The 26076-nt window shown below is 46.2% G+C and overlaps 1 protein-coding gene across 7 annotated transcripts in view; it reads left to right on the forward strand.

Moving 5' to 3' along the window:
- Mam (neurogenic protein mastermind) overlaps window positions 1-26076 on the forward strand; it is a 380463-nt gene that overhangs the window by 186800 nt on the left and 167587 nt on the right. For 4 of the 7 annotated variants that reach the window (XM_076323067.1, XM_076323068.1, XM_076323071.1 and 1 more), the window contains exon 1: window positions 16469-18956. The exons of the other annotated variants lie outside the window; for them this stretch is intronic. In XM_076323067.1, coding sequence (XP_076179182.1) covers window positions 18951-18956 — 6 coding nt within the window. In that variant the 5' untranslated portion in view covers window positions 16469-18950. Of the gene's footprint in view, window positions 1-16468; window positions 18957-26076 lie in introns of those variants that run through there. 7 annotated transcript variants of the gene reach the window in all.

Raw genomic sequence — 26076 nt, forward strand, 5'->3', positions numbered from 1 at the left:
ATACTCGTATTGAAATTATTGTACCTATAAAATAACTACTTGAACGTATCCGAATTGAACTTCGATTGATCGTAATAAGTAGCTCGATAAGTTTGTCGTTCGATAAGAAATCAAACTGTCAGCTTCGTTGTTTTATTTTTCTAAAGATGGCACTACCGTTTGGTGAACACGTGTGAAGTTTCGTGCAGATCCGTCGACTCGTTCGTATATTTACACTTGTTCAAAGTTCAAACGTCACGGTATATTTTCACAATGGAAAAGAAAACGACGAAACTTATCGAACAACCTGGTACGTATTATTCGCAACGTCCAAGCCTCTCGTAACGACCAAGTTCCACCAGCGAAATCAACGGGGTAAACTTCGAAAAACGGTTCACGAGTTCCTGGAAAATATCTGGAAAAAAATCATCCACCGTACGGACGTCGACCTACACGGAAGTCCATTAATCGATATAGCGCACCGATGTCGTGCCAAAAGGGCCAGCCTGACGGGACAAATTGTCTCTTGCGGGACTTCCGACAATGTACTCGAAGTAGTCTAGCGCTAATAGTAGTATCGTGAACTAGATTAGCGGGCATCGAAGTTCGATTAATTCGCGCAGAAGAGAATACCGTATTGTAATTTTCCACCGAGAAGAAATTACCGTTTAGAGGATCGATGTGTCCCGATTCGTATTTTCGATCTCGTTTACGTATCGCTCGAAACGAAATTATTCTTCGTAGCATCGAAGTGCCTTTTTCAGGCGATAGCGAAAATTATTTCGACCGTGGAACGATAAATTAGACGGTCGAATGATCGAGATAGTACGATAATCCGGTAGTCGGTCAAGTGGTCGAATCAGATTTGTAAAGGTACGTTTTCACGTGACTTGTTTTCGCGTCAGGATCGTCGCGATCAGCCTAGTCAGAAAAATAAGTACAGTTAGGTATAACGGTGCATCTGACTACGATACAATAGTTACACCCGTTACACTTCTCCCACTATGTATACCAAGTACAAGCTACAATAAAACGGTACACTTAACTACAATACAATAAAAACACCCGTTACTTCTCCCACTCTGTCTACTGTATCTTCCCCCACTCCTTGATAATATTTAGTTTACTTTTCCCTCTACGTTGGTCACGATCGTATCGCTACCGTGCAATCTGAAATTATCGATTTTCTAACGACGAACTTTATCCTTTCAAGAACGACGCTAATGTACGTTAAATTGATTACAAGGCATTCTATTGGGTTGTATTACCCATATTCTATTGGGTTATCATTTTGTTCTTTTCCGGTGAAAATGAACCACGATTATTTCAGAGAGTACAAACGTTTTATCAAATTATATATTCTCCATTTTGGAGAACGAAATGACTTTCCAAACGACCTAATAAAAGTAACGAATCTCGTATAGGGCGGAACGGTCTTGTACCCAAGAATCGGTACGGTGTCGCGACGATACCGTCACGTGAAAACGTAGCTTAAATGCGAGCCGGTCGCGCTAGCCGAAGCAACGTCCATCCCCACCACCGACACCGGGCCTACCATAAGCTACGAACGAAGGAAGTGGAATAAACGCAATAGCCGAGCGCGACTACCGAGCCGCCAGTTGTACACCATTCCGAGTTAGATAATCGGGTAATCAGATAGTCACTCGAATAGACAGGTAATTAGGCAGCCGACCGGGTCAAATATTCAGATCGTCGAACGATTAAATGGTTAAATATTTAGACGCGTCTATGTGTACGTAGACGCGTAGATTGGGTAAATAAATGGTCGAGCGAACAGGTACACGTATAGTCGGAGGGTTACGAATTATAAAATGAAATTCAGAACACGGGGCATCATCGAGGGGCTTCGAGCAGTCTTTCGTCCTCCTCCTTCGAGAATGGAATTAAACAAATCGATAACGGAATAAAGGCGCCACAATTTATTCCACGCAACCGTGGTAGGCTTTCATCGTACAACAATTCATTTACGTAACAATATCGCGTTACATAATGCGCCGCAATTTTTCAACGAAGCGAGAACACTCGTTTCTACGGTACGCCGATACAATTAAACAGATCGATCCCGTGAATTCCCGTTCGACGTTTAAAACGTCGGGGCGACGGACGAAAGGGAGGAGAGAAATAATAAAAAAGAAGAAAAATAAAAGAAGAGGAATGATAAAAGAAACGGAGAACGGTTCTTTGAAAAGCGTTCGAGAATTGTTCCGCTTACTTACTTGCACCGTTTGTTCCGCGAAACTAATTAATATTCACGTGGCAACCTTAACGAACGCGTTCCACTCGCGTCTCGAAGATCAAGTGCATCGATGGCAGAGACGGTGGCTACGATAACGTTACCGATAAGTGAACTTTAACTCGAGACGCTAAAGTAGAATCGTGCGAGAAATTATGTCTCGATTCTCGACGCATCGTACCGTCTTCGAAATTGGCTTCGTCGTTACGTGGTATTTCGGTTTCTGTACCATTGGTATCGTAATATCCGATATCGTTCGACGTATCGGAGAGATTGGAGCGTAAACGGATTTAACGTAAAAAAAATTCCAACGCGAGAGAAACATTGGGATAAAAACGAAACAATGCTACTGACAACGTTGGAAAAGTTTCGCAACTTTAAGAAACTCGATCTCTCGATTTCGAAACATCGGTTCGAAAAAGTTCGAAATCGCGAGAGGAAAATTTATTCCGCGCGTCGTACGATCCGGATTTGACGCTATGGAAATTCTGATTCGCTCAAAAATTGACTGTGTACCTTCTTGGGTATCTGATTCGATCCTACGATTCAAATTCCGTGCATAAAAAATATTTACCTGTTCCGGGAATTTAGTTAGATTATTTTTCTTCAACCTATTGTCTTCTAAGTACGTTAAAGACGATAAAGAGAGAGAGAGAGAGAGAAACAACGAGATCACATAAGATAAGATCAAAGAGTGAGAAGTATTAAAAATAAGATCCCAGTTGCGAAGACGACTGCGCGCAATTAACGAGGCGGAAACCGCGACAGTTAGCGAGGCAACGCTGCACAGGCCACGCGTTCAAGTGTGTTCTTCGTTTAAAAAAGTTCCTCGACCTTCTCGAGCTTGCGACACTTTCTCGAAAAAGAATCCTCGATCCTTTCGAGCTCGTGGTTCGACCCAAAGAGAAGAAAAAAACACAATTCCGATCGACGAACAATTCAAGAGTAACAGTGTCGTAAACTTTAGAAAATACAAATTCACCGGATCGTCGTACGATGAAAGGCTTCGCCGTCACGGTGGTTAAAAGTCACCTATTTAATACGAGCTAAAAAACGACTTCACGTGTGTACACCAGTGGCTCTCAAACTGTGGAGCGGTGCCAAAGATCGATACATTCTCTGTTACGGTAAACATCATCTATGTGTACCATTTTAATCGTAAAACTCATAACTATTCGCGAACCTTTCGGTTTCGCCAAAAGGCTGACTATAGAGAAACAATTACCAACTGCGAGAATCGTTTGAAGAAAAAAAAATTTAGGAATACAAAAGGATCGAAAACTAACGACCAATGGTTGGATAGGATATTTGGTTCGTTCTGGTCGACGCGATCACTCGTGGATAATCGTCGTCGGTGTCTCCTCTCGATGAAGAAAATGTAAAAACGCGAGACGCGTAAGATATTCGTGACCCGGTTTCTCGGGATCATGGATGGCGTTCTCAAGAGTAAACACTGTCGCTCGTCTCAGCCTTCCTTGCGTCCTCTTTCGAGCTTCCTTTCATCGTTCCTCCTTGCCCTTACTCTCGTGTCTCTCTCTCTTTCTCTCTCTCTCTCTCTAGTCGTGGCAATGTCTACTCCACGCGTTGCTTTTAACCCCGGAAAGAGAAACGCCGACGAGAATTCGGTCGGGAGATTTTCGACTCGCGCTTGGGAAAAGAAAGTAAGACGGAATACGGTATTGTCTCGTTGTAAGTCGTCCAGTTGGACGACAGACACGACTTGCAACGAAACAGTCCTCCGTTTCGCAGTTCTTCCTAGTTTTCGGTAAAGTTCACCCGAGTCTTTTAATAATTAATCTTGTACCGTGATCTTTGAATTTAACCAGCATCCACTGACACTGAATACAGGGAAATTTAATTTCCTATTTCCAATGCTTTCTCCTGTGATAATAAACCCATTAGTGGTTTCCTTATTGTTCTGAACACCACTTCAGAAGACGGGTTTTCAGAATTCTTTGTGTACAGTTCTTTTTTAATTTTAATTCACGGATTCCATTTGAGAAGAAAAGGTTATTTGTATTTTGAAAAATTGTAATAAATTGTACCGTTAAGATTATTATTGCAACTGCGTGTATTATTATAGTTGAATTATTGTTTAATTATCACAGGTTGGAAAAGAAGCTCGTTAACGACAGAAAGGATGATTGACATTCCTTAAGAAGTTGAACGCCGTGGAAGGAATTATTCTCGATTTAATAGAGCAGTGTCAAATCTGTACAGAAACAGTAAAAAGTAAATTAAGAAGTTGTGTAGTTAAAGGAGTCCTCGAATTGAAATTGAAAAGAAAGAGGTTGAAAAAATATTTGAAAAGAAAGAGGTTGAACAAAAATTTGAAAAGAAAGGATTTAGAAAACAGCAGACGTGGTTCTTAGAACAGCGTGAGAAATCTACTAATGGGTTTATTATTACAGGAAAGAGCATTGGAAATAGGGAATGAAAGTTAACGAAATTTAAAGATCGTAGCGATACAAGATTGGTTGTTAAAGCCGCCAAAGACTCGAGTAAACTTTATGGTTTGCCGCTATCGTGTCCTCTCTCTCTCGTTCGCAGTCTGTCGCGCTCCTCGCAGCAACTGGAGCAGTGAAGGGGATATAAGACTTATAACGAGGCACGAATGACGACCCGTAACGAGGCAATACTGTATTTCTTAGATACAGAATTTTGAATCGTTGGATCGAGTCAGATGTCCAAAAAGTGTGGATCGATTTTTGAGCGAATTCTGTGACGTCAAGTCTGGACCGTACGAGATACAGTATAAACATTTTTAATCTCGTATTGAACCATTGTAATCTCGAGAACAAATTTCTCTTTCGTGTTCTCCAGTTTTTTCGAATCGTTGTTTCGAAATTGAGAGTTTCTTTGAGTTTGGAAACTTTTCCAACGTTGTCAGAAGCATTGTTTTTTCTTCTTATCGCAATGTTTTTCTCATCCTGGAAATTTTTTGTCTAGTTAATTTTTCATTCGACTATAGTACCGCGTAAATAAGACGTAGACACAGATGGAAGAATTTGAGAGAAATTGAGAGTACCGTTGAGAGAACAATGGATCACCTCGACTACCAACAAATTGTGTTTAATGTATTCGTAATCCGTTCGACTCGATTCGATATTTATTACTCGCGAGCAAAGTTTATTTTTTGTTTTTTGTCAAAATTTTAGGCTTTTACGATTGCCAGGAATCGATTCAGTTGTAACAGTAACAGATTCAACAAAATTCCTGTTTCAACGAGTAGAGTTTCCGTTCGAGGAGCGAAGGAGTGGGGATAGTGTCAGGTTGGGACCGTTGGAAACGGTTGCCGTGGCAACGGGCCAAACGACCCAGACGAGTCCCGAGAGATTCTACAGAATCATAGATAATCTCAAAGAAAACGGTCGTAGTTGCATAATTATCGGACGACTACTCGTTCGATGAAATTTATTCACGAGAATCGTTTAACGAACGTTTCGCGTTACAATTTTAATACACCGAGTTTATCTAACTTACACGGGAACCTGTGCAAAATTGCCACCAAGTTATCGTCGGTATCGCTTAACTCGCACTTTTGTTCTTAACAAACGACATCGCGCTCACGTATAATCTCGACGAAACCAACAGTCCTCGTTACGTGTTTATCGAAAAATTCCAAACTCGATGAAATCTATTTTGGAAAAATACTCAAAGGTATCCTAACCAAATACTCAATCCCGTCGTATCGAGTTCGATTTAACTCTTATCGCAATTTCACCTGTAACTAGTAATCGAATACATTTACGTAGCACCGTAACTAATCGAAATTTTCTTTTTCTTGCAGGTAAGTGTCTCACGATGTTCTCCAAAACGATCGCGGATTTTCCGGTAAGAGATCCACTCCTCGAGTATTTTCGAGAGATCGATTTCGTTTATTCTTTTTTTTTGCGTTCCTTATCCCTACTTCCTTTTCCCCTCTCCTTTTTTTTTTTTTAATTCGTTCGACAGCGGTTGCACCGATGGTCGGGCTGTTTCTCATTCATGGTCAAGCCTCGTCGTCTATTTCCATGGAATCTCATTTACCGGGAACGGATCTGTTTAGCCGGGGCGACGAGCGTGATTCAGTTACGTAGATGCACGATACACCGAGCGGCTCCGGGAGCCCCGTGGTTGTATAAACACACTGTCGGGTCCGTGCACACTTCTGAGGCTCTAATGGAAACAAGTAAGTAGGTAGTAGATGTCATTCTTCGGCCAGTGATTCTCATCGATGTTCGCGCGAGGCGTGTAATTAACCGGCGGAGGGTGGAGGGGGTTAAGGGGGACGACACGCCTAATCGACGGTGAATCTGACGTTAAATTGCGATCGGTGCAACGGGAGAAGGTGCCAATTAACGCCGGAACTCTCGTTCCGTGGAATACGACGGGGGAGAGGGGGCCACGAGCACGGAAAATGATGTTATTATCCAGGGGCGATTCGAGTTACGAAATGACAATGTTGTATCGCGGCCGACGCCGCCGACTCGCGTGGAACAGGTCGCGTCGAGCCGCCGTGTACGTATTTAAAATTATCGAGCACGTGAGTTGCGTTCTCCGGAGTCGTTCCACGAGTCGCGTACGAACATTGTGGCTTCGCGAACGTGGCTTCGTATCGTTACACCTGCCCGTGTGTTCCATCGATACGGGATTTTTTTTCTTTTTCAACGAGCCCCGTTCACTTTTTGCACCGGCGAAATTTATCGCCCGTTCGAGTTCAAGATAGAAGCGGGGAAGCGCGGCGAAAGTACTCGGTTCTGCTCGCTTTCGAGCAACTAAATCCGGATCGTTGTACACGAAAGCGGGGTGGGGAAAAATTTGAAGCTAGAATTACAGAATTCCTCTTTTAGATAGTATGGAATACAACGAGAAGGATTGGAATTGTGTAGTGCTTGATTGTGATCGCTTTCGAGCAACAAAATCCGGATCGTTGTACACGAAAGCGGGGTGGGGAAAAACTTGAAGTTAGAATTATAGAATTCCTCTTTCAAATCGCGTTAGATACAACGACAAGGATACAAAAACTAAAGTCGAGAACCAGTTACTTAATTCAAACGTATCAAATATATCCTATTTAGTTTCGAAGTCGAAAAATTTTGCCAAATCCGGAACTGAAAATCTTCGATTCCGAAACTGAAGCAATTTAAAATTTGTTCGTCGAACGAAACGCAATCACCGCAAACCCAATGCATTCCAGCGTCGAGTTGACGCGGGTCACAGCGATCGCACGCGTTTCGCCGTACGTTACGAGCGTTTTTATTTCCGTGCGCGCTGGCGCGTGTACGTTTCCACTGGTCGTGTCCGGTGCACATACAGCGAGGAGGCAGGCGCGCGCGCTTGCGCATTTATTTGAATAAACGCGCGGCAAGACGCGATCGGGCCCGAATCTTTCGAGGCTCGCACGCTCGGTTCGGTTTTACCTTTTGGCGGCCCGCTGGGCATACACATAAGTAGTCGGGGACGAGAATCTTCTCGCGTGGCTTTCCTGCTCCCGCTAATGTCCAAAGCGACGAGTCTCGACTTCTTTGTTCGCCGTTGGAATTCGCTGACGACAGGTTTCGCTGGAATCGCGCGATTACGCGCACGCCCCGAGATAAATCGGAGAACACGGACTCTAGCGAGCGGAGTTACCGCGCGCGGTGCACCGCGATCCACCGACGAGGGAACAACTCGCGCGAGCGCGAGTAATTGAAATTTGTCATCCTTAAGGGGCTTTTTGCGACGAACTCTATGGAACGGTTGGCTCGTTAGCGCGGATTCCTGGCCATAGTGGTGGGGGAATACACACGGTGAGCGGCGGTACCGCGTACGAGATATAAAAATGCTTCTCGTATTGTATTTATTTTCAACTCCCCACCCGTGCGCCTCCTTTTTGAACCTCGTTTATTTAACCCTCCGCCGAGAGCGCGTTTTTCGCGCGTGTATCTTGATACGACGGTACGAGAACCGTCGCGTTTTGTTGGTTAATATTTTTCTTCCCGTGTTTTCGGTGCGCACTCGCCGCGCTCGCGGATACCGTCGATGATAAACTGTTTCATAATTTCCCGCGCGCCTGGAAGAATTAGGGGTTGGGTTTTTCGCGGACAGCGCGCCGCTGCCAAGTAAATATCCAACGGTGGAAGAAACGACGCGGATTTAATATCGCAATAGTTGCGCTATCCGGTGCTCGGCTGCGATAAGATGTTGGAGCATTCGGAATTTTTGCGGACGATTTCGAAATATCGGAATCATCTTCCATTCGAGTAGATTTGATCAAAGTTTTGAAATATGTAACTTCGAAATTTGGTGCTGCAGTTGCGGATCGGGAAAGATTTTTGCGAACGAAGTAAACGAATTTATACGAAGTTACTGTTAATATTCGTTCTCGGTATTACGGACTATTCAAATTGTTTTCTAACGGGTTTTTATCCGTTCTTTTTAAGAGATGTCGGGATAAACTTGTAGAAGTGTCGACATTGGTAATTTTTTTTTTTTTTAACACGTCTGACGAAGCGCAGATACACGAGACGATGATACGCCGCTTCGTGCTTTTTCGCGTTGTTGGCAGTTTGGTCAGCGACGAAGATGATCTTTCGTTTTTTCTTTTTTTTTTTTTGTTCGTTATCTTTCTCATCTGCAATGCGATTCTTCGTTCGTGATAAATGGTAAATCGTGTTATTTTGTATTATAATTTGTCTACTGTCTCGTTGTACATCTGGAGTTTTTAATTACGATTTCGTCGAGACGTATACGAATCTACTTCGACTTACTTGAATCACACGCTAGACCTAACTTGAATCTGATGAACCTGGCACTGATCTATCTTAACTACTACAGCTTAATTTAATTACAGACTTAACCCTGACCTAACGTAAATTTCTCCTGGACCTATCTCAAGCTGACGCAGACCTAACTTAGAACTAATCCAAAGATAATTCAAATCTACCTCGATTTAATTCAAACCCAACACGATCCTGACACACGTTTAGTCCATGTATAACCCATAACGGTTTCCATTTTTTCTTTTAAACTACCTTCTTTTGTTTTAAGAAAAGAGTGCCATATTAATTTCAATTAAATGCTTCAACTCAATTTCAATTACGCGAACAGAACAAGACACTCGAACTGATAAGTAAATAATCTCGAAAACCCAAGTAACAAGTACGTGTGAATATTTTACTGGAAAACTTAGACCTGTTTGAAACAATGCAAGAAAACTGTACTTCCATGCTTACGAAACGGATCGTGCCGCGTTGAAAATTGTATTTTTCGATAAAAGAATTCAAGAAAAACAATCCTCGTTGGTCGAAGAAATGTTTCATCCGGTAGCTCTCCAAATCCAGCTATTTCTTTAATTTCGGTATCGGTCGTTTCGCGGTGCGCGAAATATCCGAGAAATAAATTCTTTTCGCAATTTTTCAACTAGCGAGATAAAACTCGCGGCGACAAAGGACGAGGACTTTGGCGAGCGTTTCGCACCCATGGTCTTCGATTAAAACGGCTCGCAAGACGATGTCGTGTCACGCTCGAACGGGCTAGTATCGCGTAAGAGTGAAAGAGAGACAGAGAGAGACAGAGAGTGAAATAGAGAAATAGAGAGAGAGAGAGGGAGAGAGAGACAGAGAGTGAAAGAGAGAAATAGAGAGAGAGAGCTAGAATCCAGCGAGGTGACGCGTTTGGTGCACCCGCTATCGTGGAGAAGCACGCGGTACAATAATTGTAACGATAAATAGGGACGCGACAGAAGCAATGGGACAGAAAATCAGTCGGTTCTACCAGGCGTATCGTCAAGGAGGTCGAGAGGAGAGTACTCTCGCATTCCGATGAACAGCAAACCCAGAAACAGGAGGGACTGGCAGGGTGACAAGTTGCGATGAGAGAAAAAGCGGGAGAGAAGGTGGATTGCACGGAAAGAGAGGGGGCAAGAAAGAGACCAGAGGGAGAGAGTGATCTCGCAAATCAGTAGAAGGCGGCATCGACCTCGCCTCTCTCTCTCTTACTCTCTTTCTCTCTCTCTCTCTCACTCGCTCACTCTATCTCTCTCCCCTTCTTCTTCGTCCGTCCCTTTTTCGTTCTCTCTTTCTCTCTTTACCATCGTCTCTCTCCGTTGCACGCGCTCCTCTCGCGGAATCCTTTCTTCTGTGTGTGCATTGTGCGGATAATACCGGCGCTGGCTTCTTTTTCCGTGACTGTGGGCGAAAACGAGCCGGGAGATACCGACGGTGCTGTGAAAAAAAGAGAAACGAACGATCGGTATTCTCCCCCGCTCTGTCGCGCACCACCGTCCCGCGCGTCACTCCCCCCAAACCACCTCCGTCCCCCACCCGCCCTCCCTTCCATGCATTTTCGAAAATAGTCTAACCTAAAAATATGCGGGAACGCCGCGGACAACCGCGGTCGACGTTGGAACGCCGCGCTCGTTCGCCGCGAAAATTGCATTTGTTTCCCTCCTCGCCTCCCACCACCATCACACTCCCCTCCCCCTCCCTCTCGTTTCTCTTTTCTGCGCGCGAACGCGTTCGATACGCCGAAACGTCGACCGCGATCGAGTCCCCGGGAACTTTTAATAACTCGTCGACGAAACGCGCGCCACCCCGACTCGCACCGGCTTTCCACCTCCTCATCCTCATTCTCCTCCTCCTCCTCCTCCTCCTCGCGTCTTCGTCTCGCGCGTGCGAGAAAAGGGTATCGTTAATTGGATTCACCGGTGGCGCTCCGACTCGCCTCGTTGCGCGGGAAACGAATCGAATTAAACATTAATTCCGCATCGTCGACGTGTCCCGAAGAATTTCGTCGTTCTCGAGTTCGGGACTTCGGGACACCCGATGCGAATCGAGCGAGAACAGATCCACGCGAACCGCGCCGGGAAAGGCCGAAACGACCGCGTTTGTTCCATCTTTATTTCCCCACCACCCTGAAATCAAGCAATCGGGTTCGTACCCCTCGCGAAAGTTTCATCCATAGGGTGTACGAGGTTCGAGGTGTTGTCGAATGATACAGTTCGAATCTTCGTACACTCGAAGCCGGGAGCTCGAAAGGGAGTCGGTTTTGTTTAGTCTAGACCGAAAAAGATCTATTCCTTGCGGCCGCATTTATCGAAAGAGCGTCGAAAACCTCAATCGAGGACGAACAGGGAAGTTTGAAAAATTTACAGGTTCGTATCTTGAATTGAACTTTCCGTATCGATGTTTCTAAAATTGGGGGACCTTCTAAAAGGGAAAGGGTCGTTTTACAATTTTCGAGAAGCACGACAGATAATTTTTTAAATAGTTGAAAAACATGGATAATTTGAACGTTTTTCTTCGCATATTTTCAGCCGTAGAGACTTTTTTCCGTTACGGGACTATTTTTACAAAGTTTGAGAACCATTTCGGTGAACATTTACGGATCAGACCCGGTGAATACGCTTCACGGATAAATTCCGAGTAAGTTCTATAGTCTGGCGAAAAGGAATCGTCCGCTCAAGGCCACCGAGCAGCTATCCCCACCGCGCGGCTCCCCCACCACTGGTCGCGCAAGCCTGCACGCCCACGCTGTCCGCGCTACGTGACGTAAAAGTAGACACCGTATCTACCATGATTCACTGCCACGAAAATAGATCGGACGGGCCAATTGAGTTCGATACGACGGCAGTCCACAACCTTTAATTGTACAAGGCATTGTATACAAGACGGAAATATTCGGGCGTGTTTCGTCCTCGCCTCGTCACCGCTTTCGAACGTTTCCCCTTGCGTTCGTCGGGGCTCGCTTTCCCTTAATCTCGCCTTATCTTTATTACGCTCTAAAATCGGTCAGTATTTCTCAGAGCCGCTCCCCGATCACCGACGGGTTACGCGTTCGTTAACGCCGATACCGGAACGTCTCACCGCCGAAACTGTTTACAGCATCTCTCCGTAATCGTTCCGCGCGTTACCTCGAAGTCCAATCGTCGTGTTTGATTATCTAACGATTCGAGGAAAACTCGTCACGGCTGCGAAGGGAGAGAGCATTATCGCGTCGCGCGACGATGGAAAGTTCGTCGACGGTTAACAGCTCAACACCGAGGAGTGCTCGATTCTCGTTGAAGAATCGATTTCGTATCGAATTCGACGGGCTGAAAAATCGAACTCTTCGAAAATCATTTTTCCGATCACTGTGTCTCGCGTGCGCTATACAATTACATCGCATCTATGTATTTACATTCGAGACAAATCTTGCGGGTCGTCCACTTTCGTTGAAATAATTTTTTCAACATCCTCCGCACTTATAACGACTAATCCTTTCGGTGATTCTTTGGAAATATTAAATTGCAAAAACGTAGAAGTTTCAGAGTGAACGTTTCGATTAATTACAAAAATAAAGCAACGACATCGAAAAGAAAAAAATTTGTACTTCGTACGAGGGTGAATCGTCGAACTTTCGTTCAAAAGTATCGATTGGGAATATCGACGGTTCTTTGAAGAATCTCTGGAAAATATACTGAATATCGACGTTAGCGAATCCTAGTCGATATTAATTGAAACGCGACGTCCACTATGCAAAGAATGTTCGATGGACGATGGTCAATCGCGCCTTCGCGATACCGTGTCGGGACATTTAATTACAAATGGCGATCTGCGCGCAATACCTGCACGCGAGGTACGAGTTGTTAATTTCGTTACGAGAGACGAGTATCGTCGATGGTAACGTCGCTCCGAATCCGATCCTTAATTATCGTACGCGATGAAGCACTTCGCGCTAACCGCGTCGATTGGTCCACACGCGCGCGCGCGTGCGCGCGACGCGGTTAAATATAAATCCGTTGCTGGTTTCCCGTTACGGGGAGACGTCTCGTCGCGAAATAATAAAAAAATAATCGTCTATAAGCGTCGATCCGTGAAACGTACGCACGCGAACGAACCGCTGCGGCTCGAGGTTAGGAGAACGCGCGACGAGCGATGCGTCACGCTCGCGCACGTCCCTTAAATTGGGTTGAGTATCACTGGCGGATTTGTAATAAGTGTAAGCGGATCGGTACAGATGCGTCGCTCGCACTGGTCCCGTTTGCGCGCTCTCTTCTTGTCGAATCCCGGCACACCGTGAAACCGTGATGACGCAACGGCAAAGTGTTGGTGGAGGTTGGGAGTGCGGGCGACGTGTCGCAAATGCGCCTGTGTAAAAGCTTCGCTGCCAGCTGCACGGCAGCCGCTTAAGTCGCGCTCACGACCATACCGTTCAGGGTGCGAACGATTTCTATGTTTTGGAGAAAGTTTCGGTGTCTCCGTTCGCCTCGTGGGAAAATAATCAATGCCCCGGGTTTTTATCGCTCGTTCGAAACGGCACGCGAACAACACGCGAACTTGGAACCGGTCTCTGGTCCCTTTCGCATCGTTACCTCCGTAAATAGAATACAATCCGAATCCACGTTTATTCGTAGACGGTGAATACGATACTTTTCGACCAGAGACGTTCTTTTAAATAGAGAATTTATAGTTTGAATTTATTATTGCATTTTAGATATTTGTATAACGATTTAGATCGTCGATCGATTCAATTTTCCACCGGTGCGTCGTTCGTTAACTCTCTTCGACGATTAGAATCGTCGCGCATACCGGGCTCGGCAACGTTCGAAGAACACCGTACACGTACACATCGCGTAACAATGTACGTCGATCGTCACTCGCGCTGCCTCGGCGTTCTCACAGCTCCACGGTGCATCATATCGACTCGGCTTCGTTCGCCTAACGCCGCACTGACACAGCGTAGGACTATCGAAACTATACATGGTAGACGCGTTACGGTACAGTCACCGTTCGAGTAGGAGAGGCTCTCGAGGTTTTGTAGTCGGTGGCATCATGCGGGTGGTGTAAAGCGAGTAGGCAGGCACAGGCGGACGGGCAGGCAAAGCTCCGATCGGAACGAGTGGTGCGCGAATCGGAGTCGAAGTCGGAGTCGGAGTCGGAGTCGGAGTCGGAGTCGTGACGACTTGCCTCGGGTCGACTCGGGTTCGGGACGAGCGTAGCCGAACGCTTCGACTACGTGCGCGCTTCGCTGTGGCGTGGTGCGGCGTGCCGTAGCATAGCGCGTCGGGACGGGTTGGGACGGGACGAGACGAGACGACACGAGACGATACGGCACGAGACGATACGAGACGGGACGAGACGACACGAGACGGAGCGGGACGGTGCGAGGCGAGGCGAGGCGAGGCCAGTCGAACCGAGCCGAATCGAGTCGAATCGAGAAGAGAGTCAGTGGCTGGCGACTCCTCGGGGCGTCAGGTTCTCTGTGTGGGGCTTGTTGTTGTTTCGCGCTCCCTGCAAACCACGTGCGCAGCGTGACAGCTCCGACAACGGACGTCGAAAGTACGCGGCGTTACCGTACGACGCGACGTCTCCACTTATCGCGATCGAAGTTTCCGACCGGCGATTTTTTGCGACGAATCGAGTCGAACGAAAGCAAGTTTTTCGAGACAAACGCTTCGAGGAAGAATCGCGCGTCGAACGTCGGAAGCGTGTACGTTCGTCGCGTCGAACACGCTGTTTCAACAGTGGACGTTTCGAAAGTGGTGTCGCGTTTCGACGCAAGTGATCGAAAACGTATGGGTGCGCGTCACGAGTTCGAATCGTCGATGCGATTCTAAAAATCTCGGCTGGATGCCCGAGTGACCGTCACGATCGTTCGAACGATCGAAACGCAACGGTAGGGTGCTCGCTACTTGTTGGATCGCACAGCCGCCGATAATGTTCGAAAACGGTCGTACCAAGGCCCGGCAAGATTCGCGGTTGTTGCAATATTAAATTTGTCACGATGACTTGGCTACGTGCCCTCGACAGTTATCGCAGCCGAGACTTTCGTTAGCAACTCTTATCGGGCTACGCGAATAACCTGACCGCACAGCGTAAATATTATGAGTGCAGGAATCTTCGAATCGTGCGACGAGTTGAAATTACGATGCCGCCTAATCGCGTCGTGCGCGTTGCCAACCGCAAAAAGCATACGGAAGAAAACCGCGGCAAGGACGAATGAAGCACGAAGAATTTATCAGCCCCGTTGACCAGAGTCTCGAAAGAGGTCGCCCCGTTGCTCACCAGAAAGAAAATAAAACGTTATCCCGTGCGAGCGGTAACCCTGTTCCGTTCGTGCCATTGAGGCGGCAGCGGGCAAAGTAAGTGGACCGCACCGTGCAAGAACGTAACGCGGGTAAATTAGTGGCGGAACGGGTACGTCTGCGACAAGAAACGGAATAATAACGACCGCGGCCGGAAGAACGCGGAAACGAGCGAAGAAGAAGGAAGGAGGTGGCGGTGTACTCGTATTTGCGAACCGGACCAACTACGAACATAGACAACCACTGCGGAGAGATAGAGAAAGAGAAACAGAGAGGGTGGGAACCGAACGGGAAGGGGGAAGGAGCGAAGGAAGGAAAGAACGATCCAGAGGAGAGGGAAGAGAGCGGAGAGAAGATTTCTGGGCACGCGCACTCCACCTGCTAGCGTGTAGTGGCACGCGCCATACCCACCCCCCTCCGCTCTGGACGTTGCGGGCCCCCCCTCTCCCCGCAGTCCCTCTTTGGCGTTACCTCCTGGTTCTACCGCCGCCGCCGCCACCGCCGCCGCCGCCGCCACCGCCGCCGCCACTGCCGCCGCCACCGCCACCGCCACCGCCGCCGATTCTTCCCTCTCACCCCCGACCCCGACCCCGCTCTCGATCTCCCCACGTTCCGCGGAGCCTCTCCTCCCGCGGGAATCCCCTCCCGTGCTCCCCTCACGCGTGCCACGGTTTCAAGCTGTGACGCGCGGGAGTCAATCGCTCGCGGACTTCGATAGGACGAGCACACAGGTCCTTGCTCTTCCTCCTCTTCTCTCATACGCCTCTATCCGATCGCTCGCCCGTTCGCTCGCTCGCTCGCGCGTCTCGTGTGCCTCGTGTTCTCCGATACGCTGTCTGTCGCTTCTCTCTCGACACGTACGCACCCCTGCCGTCACGCTCTTTCAAATTTTTTCCCTCCTCACCGAGAAGCCCGTGGCTCGATCTCGAGCGGAGCAATCCGAGAACAATCGTACCGCGGTTCAGGTGGTCGCCGTACCGAGGATAGAAAACAGGAGAGAGAAGATTCGCAAACGAGGAGAACGGTAAAATAGAAAAAAAAAAAAACGGCGCGTGGTTCGTCGATTACGCGCGACACGTCGAAAGGAGGAGGCGCACGCTGGTCAAAGTTCGCGGTGAATTTTCGCCGATCGATTCCCATTGTAATCGAGAGACAGTGGCGGGGGAAAGGAAAAGGAGAGCCGTACGTGGAGAGTTGCCGGCCGATGTTCGCGTATGAAAAAACCCGGTCGTCCTCTTCCACCTCTTCCTCCTCTTCTTTCCGGCGTCCGTCTGCTGCCAGGGGGGCAACGTGCCGGCCGATCTGTGCATTGTAAACAAAGAGAACAAAGGGCCAACGGCGACAACGAGGAGGACGACGACGACGACGAGGAAGACGGGGAACGAGGACGGCGGCCACGGCGCGGAGAAGAGAACGTGGGAAGGGAAGAACGTAAGAAGGAGGAAGGAAAGCGAACGAGCCTGATAAAGAGTGGGGGGCTGACGCGTGCTACTACCGCCGTTACTTCCATCGCAACAAAAATAGTCGAGTCTCCGCGGCGGAGAAGAGACAGAGAGAGAACGAAAAGGGAAGGCAGATAGTGCCGGCGAAGAAAGAGGAGGAATAAAGTTATCGTAATATATACACGCACACGTGTGACTGCGCGTACAGTGGGGTCACGCACGATACAACAGTGGTTCGGTGCAACTTGTCTTCTTTCGTCCGGTGTGACGTACCGACAGTGTAACGACGCGCGGGACAAACACGAACCGCGGTTCCACACGAGCGAAAATCAATTCGCGGTCGAATCGCGAGACCGTGAACGAAAGGACAGTAACAAGAACGCGTCTCGAAAGGAAAGTTTCTTTTTTTTTCCCCGGTTTGGAGAACGACCGAGATCCGAGTTTCGGTGCCCTTTGCCCGTCTCGCGACGACAGAGATACGGTGTTCGCGCGGATCAGCTGTTCCGCCGCGAAGTCTCGCGACGTCGATCTTTCGCGATCGAGCGTCGTCCGTCACGAATCGTACCTCGGATCGTAATTCGGAAGTCGGTGTTCCCGTTGCTCGAGTGCCGCTACGAGGAACGTTTCTTCTTGTTCTCGCACGCGTGTTTCAAGTCGACGTTCTCGAACCACCTGTTGACGATTTACGAGGGAAAATCGACGCGGTTGGCTTCGACGTGATTCTCGCTCGTCGTTCGCGCTCTATCATCGGAAGTGAAGGGTCTCGTCCTAACCTCGATTCGGAAAAGTGAGTCAGAGAAAGAGAGACAAAGAAAGAGAGAGACTATCGTCGAGCAACGTTCGCGCGAACATCGCCGGTCAGTCACCGTTCGTCCAATTGTACCTCCGTCGTCGATAACGGCCAATCGAGTAAAACTGGAAAATCGAAGAAAGAATAAAGTATAAATGGTCGTCGTGATGAGTTCGATAACGTTTCGCGTTGGTGTCGCACGTTGGCGCGTCGTCGAAGCGTACGCGGGACATTGACATGCAAATTCGGGGCGAGTTTTCGCCGGAGGAAGTCGGTATTAAGTATGCGAGCGGAGAGAGTGTCGGTGGCGTTACGGCGCGGCGACTGTTTTTCGGAGTGAGCGTTATCGAGACGTTGTTAATACGTGTTATCGGTGGCTCGCATCGCCAGTGACAGAGAGAGAGAGAAAGAGAGAGAAAGAGAGAGAGAGAGAGACAGAGACTCGACGCGTAAAGTTCGGAGGTCACGGAACCGTTCGGAACGATATGCGGCACGCAAACTCGTTTCAACGAGCAGAGAATTTTGGCCCGCGGAACAAAGGGGCGCGCTCGCGTCGAGCGGGAGACCAATCGCGACGGGAGCGTGCGGTGATATGCTCGGGGGACACGGGAGCGTCGATTCTATTCCCGGCGTCTTTTTCTTCGGCGTCGCGTTAACCGCGGGGAGAGCGCCGCGAGTGCACGCACGTCGTTGGTCGACGTTCGCGCGCGGGAACTTCGAGTTGACACGGTGAATATCAGCTAGTCAAGTGATCTGGAAGGGCATTAAGTTTTACGGGCATATACGAGCCGGTGGGTTCCCGCGTAATAAGAGAAGCCACCGCGCTTCGGTGGGGAAGGAAGCGTTAGACCTAAGTTTGTACAGCGAAGTAAAAGAATATTATACGAGACTCTCGGCCGAGTGTTCGCGCTAGTGACACCGGTGACGGAAAACCACGACGGTGTGTGTGTGTACCGTTCGTTCGTTCGTTCGTTCGTTCGTTGATTCGTTGGTCGTCGAGGTGACGGGTGACTGTTTCGTCGACGCCACGCGTTGATTGCGTTTCTCGTTTCCGTTATATGCGGTCGTTACGGGACAAGGTGTCGTCCACGCGTCGCTGGTACGGAAACTACGTCAAGGGGACGACCGTTTACGGAAAAGCGCGGAAGACGCACGACGACCACGACGAAAGCGAAAGGCGTTCCACGCGCCGCGAGAAAATGACCTTCAAGTTCCGTTGAGAATATTCCGCCGCGGTTCGTAACCGAAGAAAACATGGATCTGTAACGGTGGGGATCGTCGTCTTCGAGGAAGAAATCGCGACAGTGTGTTAGTGCGGATATTACAGTGACGCGAAGAAGTGATCGGCGGAGGGGCATGGTGGGCCCCCACCAACCAGGGCCACAGGCCCGGGTGGCCCCCCTGTAAAAAGGAAATCTCTCGCTATCGTGCCGCTCGTGCTCCATTAGACTGCCTGGAATGATGGTACGTTCATGAAAATAATATTCTTATCTATTCGTGTCATAGTTTGTTTCTCTTCTCCGATGCTATACCACACGTAGAAGAGATCGTTTACCACTCGCATCTTGTCTCGTCTCGTTGTTGTTTCGCGCACTTCGCGAACGAACGTTACCATTTTCGAGGATCAATTTTTATCGTACGAGGGTCAGTCTATTTATAGTTTCGAATATTCTGTCACCGCTCCGGGTAAAAATAATCGAACTCGTTTCCGCGCGAAATTCAAATCGGGTGGTAATTTCGCCTCCGTTGGTGTACCAAGTGTCACGGATGTAACAGATACGACGGTGTCACGGTTGGAAAAATATCGAAAGATCTTCGGGAGAGTAACCGAGGCAGCGATATCGTCGAGTGTAAAAAAATCGTAGGATCGTTCGAAATTGAGCAAAACTCTCGTCTTGAGCTACTTCGAGGGGTATTCTTTCGATGTGATACTTATCGTTCGTCGAGCAACGTACACCGACGAGTTGTTGCCTTTTAAAGTACAAGATCGAAGCAACGAGTGGACGGTACGTTTGCGAAAAAATTACGCAAAGTCTCGTAATTACTCGATCGCGTTTCGCACCGTATCGCATCGTTCTTTAAATTTCGATCGTCCATCGACGGGTCTCCGTTTGTAAATATTGACTGGAACGAATCAACAATAACGTCTTACTTAATTCTCAGTCGCGACGATTTATTACGATTGCGCGACCAAACGTTACAAACAATAATTTCTCAATCGTCGCTATCTAGATCGATGAGCAACCGCGAAGAGTAAACTAGACGCGGAAAATTGAACGCAGACGATAACAAGAGTCATCCGCGATTAATATTTCCGTTAAAATTTCTATGCCAAAGTGCGCAACAACGAGTATACCGAACGCGGGATCGAAACGTGTCGTTCTCCTTCTAACTCGACCGAGAAACGCGAAATCGGTGCACGGGGGAACGATTTGTTCGTTAATAAATCGTAATCGGTGAACGATCCAATGGCAAAAGTCGTAAAGAAGTTAACGAACACTCGAACGATACGATACGCGTGAATTGGACGGTGAAGTGCATTATTTTCGAGGCCTTAACGAGCATCAAATTTAACGAAGAATTAATGACGGAGAATACATTAAGTACTCGGATCGATCGTATTTATCAAGCACACGACAGGAGCACCGTTATTAACAATTATTATTATACAGGGAATTATCGAGCATCGAAACGAGCGAATAAAGCGACGAAAACCTGTTGTATTATTTCCAATCGAACGCACAATGTATTACAATTTTTACGAACACGCGTGCGAAATAAATCACGAAGAGACGCGCGCGTTCGTTTCGTCGATTTTCGTATTCCATTTTCGAATTCCATTTTCAAATTCCATTTTTAAATTTCATTTTCAAATTCGATCTCCTCGAAAACGAAATCTCGAAAAGATTCTTATTCCATGTTTCTCCGTTCGAGAAAACAGATTCTTTCGCGTAAGAATCGTCGCGTTTGCGATCGCCAACCATCGATTAATTACCGGTCTCGGTGCGCGCGTTTTTCAAAATAAGGTCCAACGAGCGTTAAGGGATCAAACTTCTGGGAACAATGAACCGCGACTCGCTATCGGGTTTTCATCCCCCCTTCGCTGCCTCCGTTCCGTGTTAATGCAGATAAAGGATATCGATTTGTGAATTTTTTATCTCCTCGGTGTCTGTCGGTGACTTTGAATACGCGCGAAATGTCACCAGATAACGGAAGTCCACCGTCCGATAAAAATAATTCGATCCCGCGGAACCGTTGAAAAATCGTGATTTATTTCCACCGTTGTATCGATAGCTCGGCTTTCCGCGATGATGTATTCACTAGCTGGAAAACTACGAGGACGACGACGACGACGACGACGACACCGCGTGGAATCTATTTCTCGTCTTACCCACGCATTGGTCTCTCTCGAAGATTCAAAGAAACCGGAAACGTCTGACCGCCGTAACTGTATTGCACCACACGCGCTGCTTGTTTGGATTGAAATTGCGGTGCGTGTCTCTTGGGGCGTATAACACGCTCGTATTTATTATACCGTGACTTTGTGTACCGGTGCAGTGTTCGCCGATGATCGAACGAAATGTGCTCGCGTACGTTTTTCGAACGAAACTTTCCGATCGATGTTCCTAAACTTCGGAGTCGCTCGTATCGGGAATCTTACAAGCAAACACGATGTTTTTGGTGAACATTTTTGTGCCTCGTTCGAACGATAATTGTATCGAGAAGAAGAATTTCGGCGAGATGAATCTCAATTTAGAAATTAATCTGGTAATATATATTTTATAAATACATTCTCGTTTGGAATTATAATACAATTCTTACTTGGGATTATGATATAATTCCAGATACGTTGTTTTCCATTTACAAGAATTTTAATTTATTGGTAAAGATTTTTGTGCCTCGTTCGAACGATAATTGTATCGAGAAGAAGAATCTCAATCCAGAAATTGATCTACTAATATATGTTTTATAATTACATCGTCGTTTGGAATTATACTATAATTCTTACTCAGGATTATGATATAATTCCAAATTCGTTGTTTTCCATTTACAAGGACGAATCGACGGTAGTAGTTTTATACAAGATTCTGTAATTTTTAATACACGCGACATCCGAGTTGTCCCGTAGAATTTTAATTTCGAGCGAGAAACGAATAACGTGCGTACTCACGTGGAAATCGTACGTAAAGAAACTGTAACAAGTTTGTTTTATCGTACCGATAAAAATCAACTGCACGTGTCACGGTCGTGAAACAAGACGCTTTGGGAGACCAGCATCGATTTTTCACAACCTCCCCCGAAGAGTGTCTCAAAATATGGGCCAGCAGCCGCTGAGGTAGCGAACACAGAACTTTGTACACAGGGAATAGGTAGTTCTCGTTTCGATTACTCCTGGTTGAGGAACATTCAGTGGGCACACGTGGCACAGTCGTCGAGTAGGCGTTGAAAACTTTCGATTCGGTCGACTCGTCTTCGAGTCTGCCAAACTCTCCCAAAAGTTGCCACAAAATATCGGCCAGCAGTTACCCAGTCAACGTTAAGACGAAATTCTACGCGCCTAGTATAATCGTAATTATAATTCCGCTTACTTCCGTGTTCGACCAACGTGCGCGAAATTGTACACGACCGAATCTCGTTTTGGACTTTCGATCCAGTCACCTTGGACCTCTCTACGGCCCTCAAAATTGTCCCAAAATGTGGGTCAGCGGTTAACGAGGTAGCTAAGATTTTACTTCGGCCGTTTTTATTTGACTAGCACACAGAGAGGACGCGTGATACGATCGTTCAGTAAACGCTCCGAACTTTCGATCTGGACACCTTTAACATTTTTTTCTCATTTTCCAAAAGGCTTCTCCGAAATCTAGATCATTTACCGACGTGGTCGTTAAAGGATACGCCGCGTGAAATTTTTCCTTTTTTACGTTCGAAATTGAAATTTAGTTTCGGTACGTTAGAACGTATCAGTCGAGAATTATTTTTTTCTTCGTTGACAAGCGGCTCAAGAGGTTGAACTACCCCTTTTAACTTCATCGACCGAAGTAGTTCTGCAATTAATCCTAATCTACTTGCCGAGTTGCAGAAATGTTTTCGAACAAAGTTGCTCGGCTTCGAACGTAGAACTATACACCGAAATAGAAATATTGATCGAAAATTTGTCGACCCTCCGTTAGGATAAAATAATTTTTATTTTACGAACTATAATACTTCGAAGATTCTTTTATTTTCCATACTATTTTCTATACTTTTTCGCATATTCGAAGATACCGCAATTTGATACAATTCGTTCAATTTCGATCGTGGGGGTAATTTTCCAAAGTGATTCTTTCATTCGAATAAAATTCTACATTTAAATCCAGGGAACTCTCGCGCGAAACGTTTTGTAATTTGATAAATAGTTCGAGATCAATCGTCGACGATTCTTTGGTCGTAAAAAAGTTTCTCCCGTTCCATTGAACACTTATCAACGAAATGGAGAAAAAATGTGTACTTAAAATACTTTCCGATGCTCTACAAATTTACGCCGGGTTCGAATATAAAAAAGAAAGATCGTTAACCTCGTGAGATAAGACTTGGTGTTCATGGAACAGTTTCGATTCTACATCGATCGTCCTTCCACAATATCTACACAAACCACGAGTACCCACAATTTCCCAAAAACTCTTGTACATTTCAAATCTCAATCTCAAAGTCCCGAAGAATCCTCGATTTCTTTAACCCCGAGAAACTTTCGCTCAAAGTTCAAACAAGTACACCGAAATACAAGAAGCCGAGTACAACCGTGAAACGTATTCTCGCGAAAAGATTCGTGTCTTTCGTAATTCGTGTAACACCGACCTGAGCGGGAAAATATTTGATTTCAATTAGCATAAAATTTCCTCCGTGTGTGATTCAACGATTGCGAAGATATTATTCGAGATTCTATTTCGTCACGGTTATTCGACAAGCGTACACAAAATACCACGGTGTCGCGATACCGAGGCAGATGCCGCGGAGATTACGATCCGATCGTTTCGGATGTCCCAAGAGCGTTTTTTTTTTTTTTAAAAGTCGCTCGTAAAGACGCCGGTCTCTCGGTGTACTGTAACGAAGAGAAGTTTCGATAAGAGGACGCCGCGGGTTCGCGCGCGAGACGAGCAAAAATCACGAGAGCGGCGGCGCTATCGATTCCGTCCCAGTTAGGCCGTTGGCTTCGCTCTCCAGGCGTCCGAGGAGCGTCAAGATCGCATGCACACACGTAGAACAATAGATTGACCGTCGACTAACGGCATTCTAGCGGTCGGACGACCGATAATAGGGGCATCCAGCGCGAGCTCGCGGACATTCCGCGTTTCTCCGTCCCGGGCGCACCGGTTCCGTTGCACTAACGACCGGGGCGTTAGTCGGGAATCGGCCAATCGTGGACGGTTCGCCTCCACCGTTCTTCAAAACCGTTCGCCAGTTTTCATCGAACGACCGTGAGAGTAGCGCGAGCGAGTCTGCCACGGAGTCTTCGTCGCGCCACTGAGATTTTTCCATGATTTCTTATACGGTCGTCTCGATCGTCGATAGAGTTTCATTCGTTACTTCCCCCCATATCGAAAGAGAGAATTTTTGGGTAGAATTTATATATCTGAAAGTTATATGTAGGAAAGTTATATATAGGAAAGTTATATATAGGAAAGTTATGTATCCGAAATTTATATATCCGAAATTTATACATCTGAAATGTATACATCTGAAATTTATATATCTGAAATTTATATATCTGAAATTTATATATCCGAAAGTGATATATCTGAAATTTATACATCTGAAATTTATATATCCGAAATTTTATACATTCGAAATCTACACATTCGAAATTTATACATTCGAAATCTACACATTCGAAATTTATACATTCGAAATCTACACATTCGAAATTTATACATTCGAAATCTACACATTCGAAATTAATATACCCGAAATCGATACATCCGAAATTTACACGTCCGAAATTTACAGATCCGATCTAAATTTTATAAAGCAGAAGTTCCGTCCTTTTTAATTAATTCGAAAATGATTTCGAGCGATCGAATTTTGTACCCACGTGTAAAATTTCATTCGAGGTAAGCCCTTGGGGAATTAAATTCTCGCAGAACTCTCGTATCGATAAATAAATGATATCGACCACACTGTATGGAAGACACGGAAAAATAAAAATGGAGAAAGGATCGTTCTTGAATTAAACTTTATGAACGTTCGTCGAAGAGGTCGGGAGGCTCGAGTCGGTTTCTAGACTCACCCCGTATAGAACGCTACCGGTGGTCGTGATTGTTTGTTGCGCTGCCAGTTACGAACGGTTTGTTCTATTTTTGAAAATAAAGAGAAATGAACGTCTTACGGGTATTCTTAGGATCTGATTAAGCGTTGCAAGCAAAATAGCATCGGTTATCGGTGACTATAATAGCGGTTGAACGCGTTAGGCTGGATTCACAATAACCGTCAGACAAACGTCCATCAAAACATTCTTCATTGGGTTTTATTGTACATTGAGGCGGTTAGACGGAACGATGACTGACAGTGTGAACATGTATCTCAATGTAAAATCCATTGAGCAATGTTTCGACGGACGGATCGTGAGACTCCAGCCTTAACACTTTCCATTTATGCATCAGCGTTAATACCGTTTATTGTCGTTTCGTGTGACGTACTTTGCGACTTTATTACAAAAAGCTGGCCTCGTTAGGGACCTGTACTCATCGCTGTTGAACATTGGCGTGCACCGTTCTCCAAACAAAGGATCGAGTTTCTCGATCATTTGGACAATCGTCTAAATATTTATCAAGATCGTTTAATATGTATAACAATAGTACAGTTGATCATGAATAATATAGTATGACTAAATTTTTGAGGCTGAAAAACAAGGTAAAATTTATTGGAACATAAAATTAATAAAATTAATGTATAACGATCGATACGAAACGATCGAAAGTTGTTCATCTTTTATTCATTTTTCAACATTTCTATCCAGGCATAAATTTTGACCGACTCCAAAATCTACAACAGTCTGTTGCTCGAGTAGAGAGGTCATTGGACCCGAAGAAACATAAACAACGGGGACGATTCAATTTCTTGAACCTCGTGAAAAAATTCTATCTTTAAGCGAGGTGTATTACCGTTCGTAACATGTTTCAAAATATCGTCCAACATTTGCGGACGATCGTTACGAGGCAAGTATTAGCAGATCCACGATTAAATTTCGAATTCTCTCGACTCGGTTCTATCTTTAAGCGAGGAACTACATTCGAACTATTATCAAATCGCGAACAATAATTACGGGGCTAAACCGATCCGAAATTAAATTTCGTGTCTTCTTTCCTCGATACGTCAGTTTTTCGAGACCCGTATTAAAGTATTATCTTTAAGCAAGGAACCACCATCGAATTAAAATCACCGACCATCGTTACGAGACAAATGTTAATCGATTCGAAATTAAATTCCGCATGTCCTCTCCTCGATACGTTACTTTTTCGAAACCCGTGTTAAAGTATTATCTTTAAGCGAGGAACCACCATCGAATTAAACTCATCAACCATTGTTACAAGACAAATGTTAATCGATC

This window comes from Ptiloglossa arizonensis, chromosome 11 (assembly GCF_051014685.1).
Source record: "Ptiloglossa arizonensis isolate GNS036 chromosome 11, iyPtiAriz1_principal, whole genome shotgun sequence".
Taxonomy (NCBI): domain Eukaryota; kingdom Metazoa; phylum Arthropoda; class Insecta; order Hymenoptera; family Colletidae; genus Ptiloglossa; species Ptiloglossa arizonensis.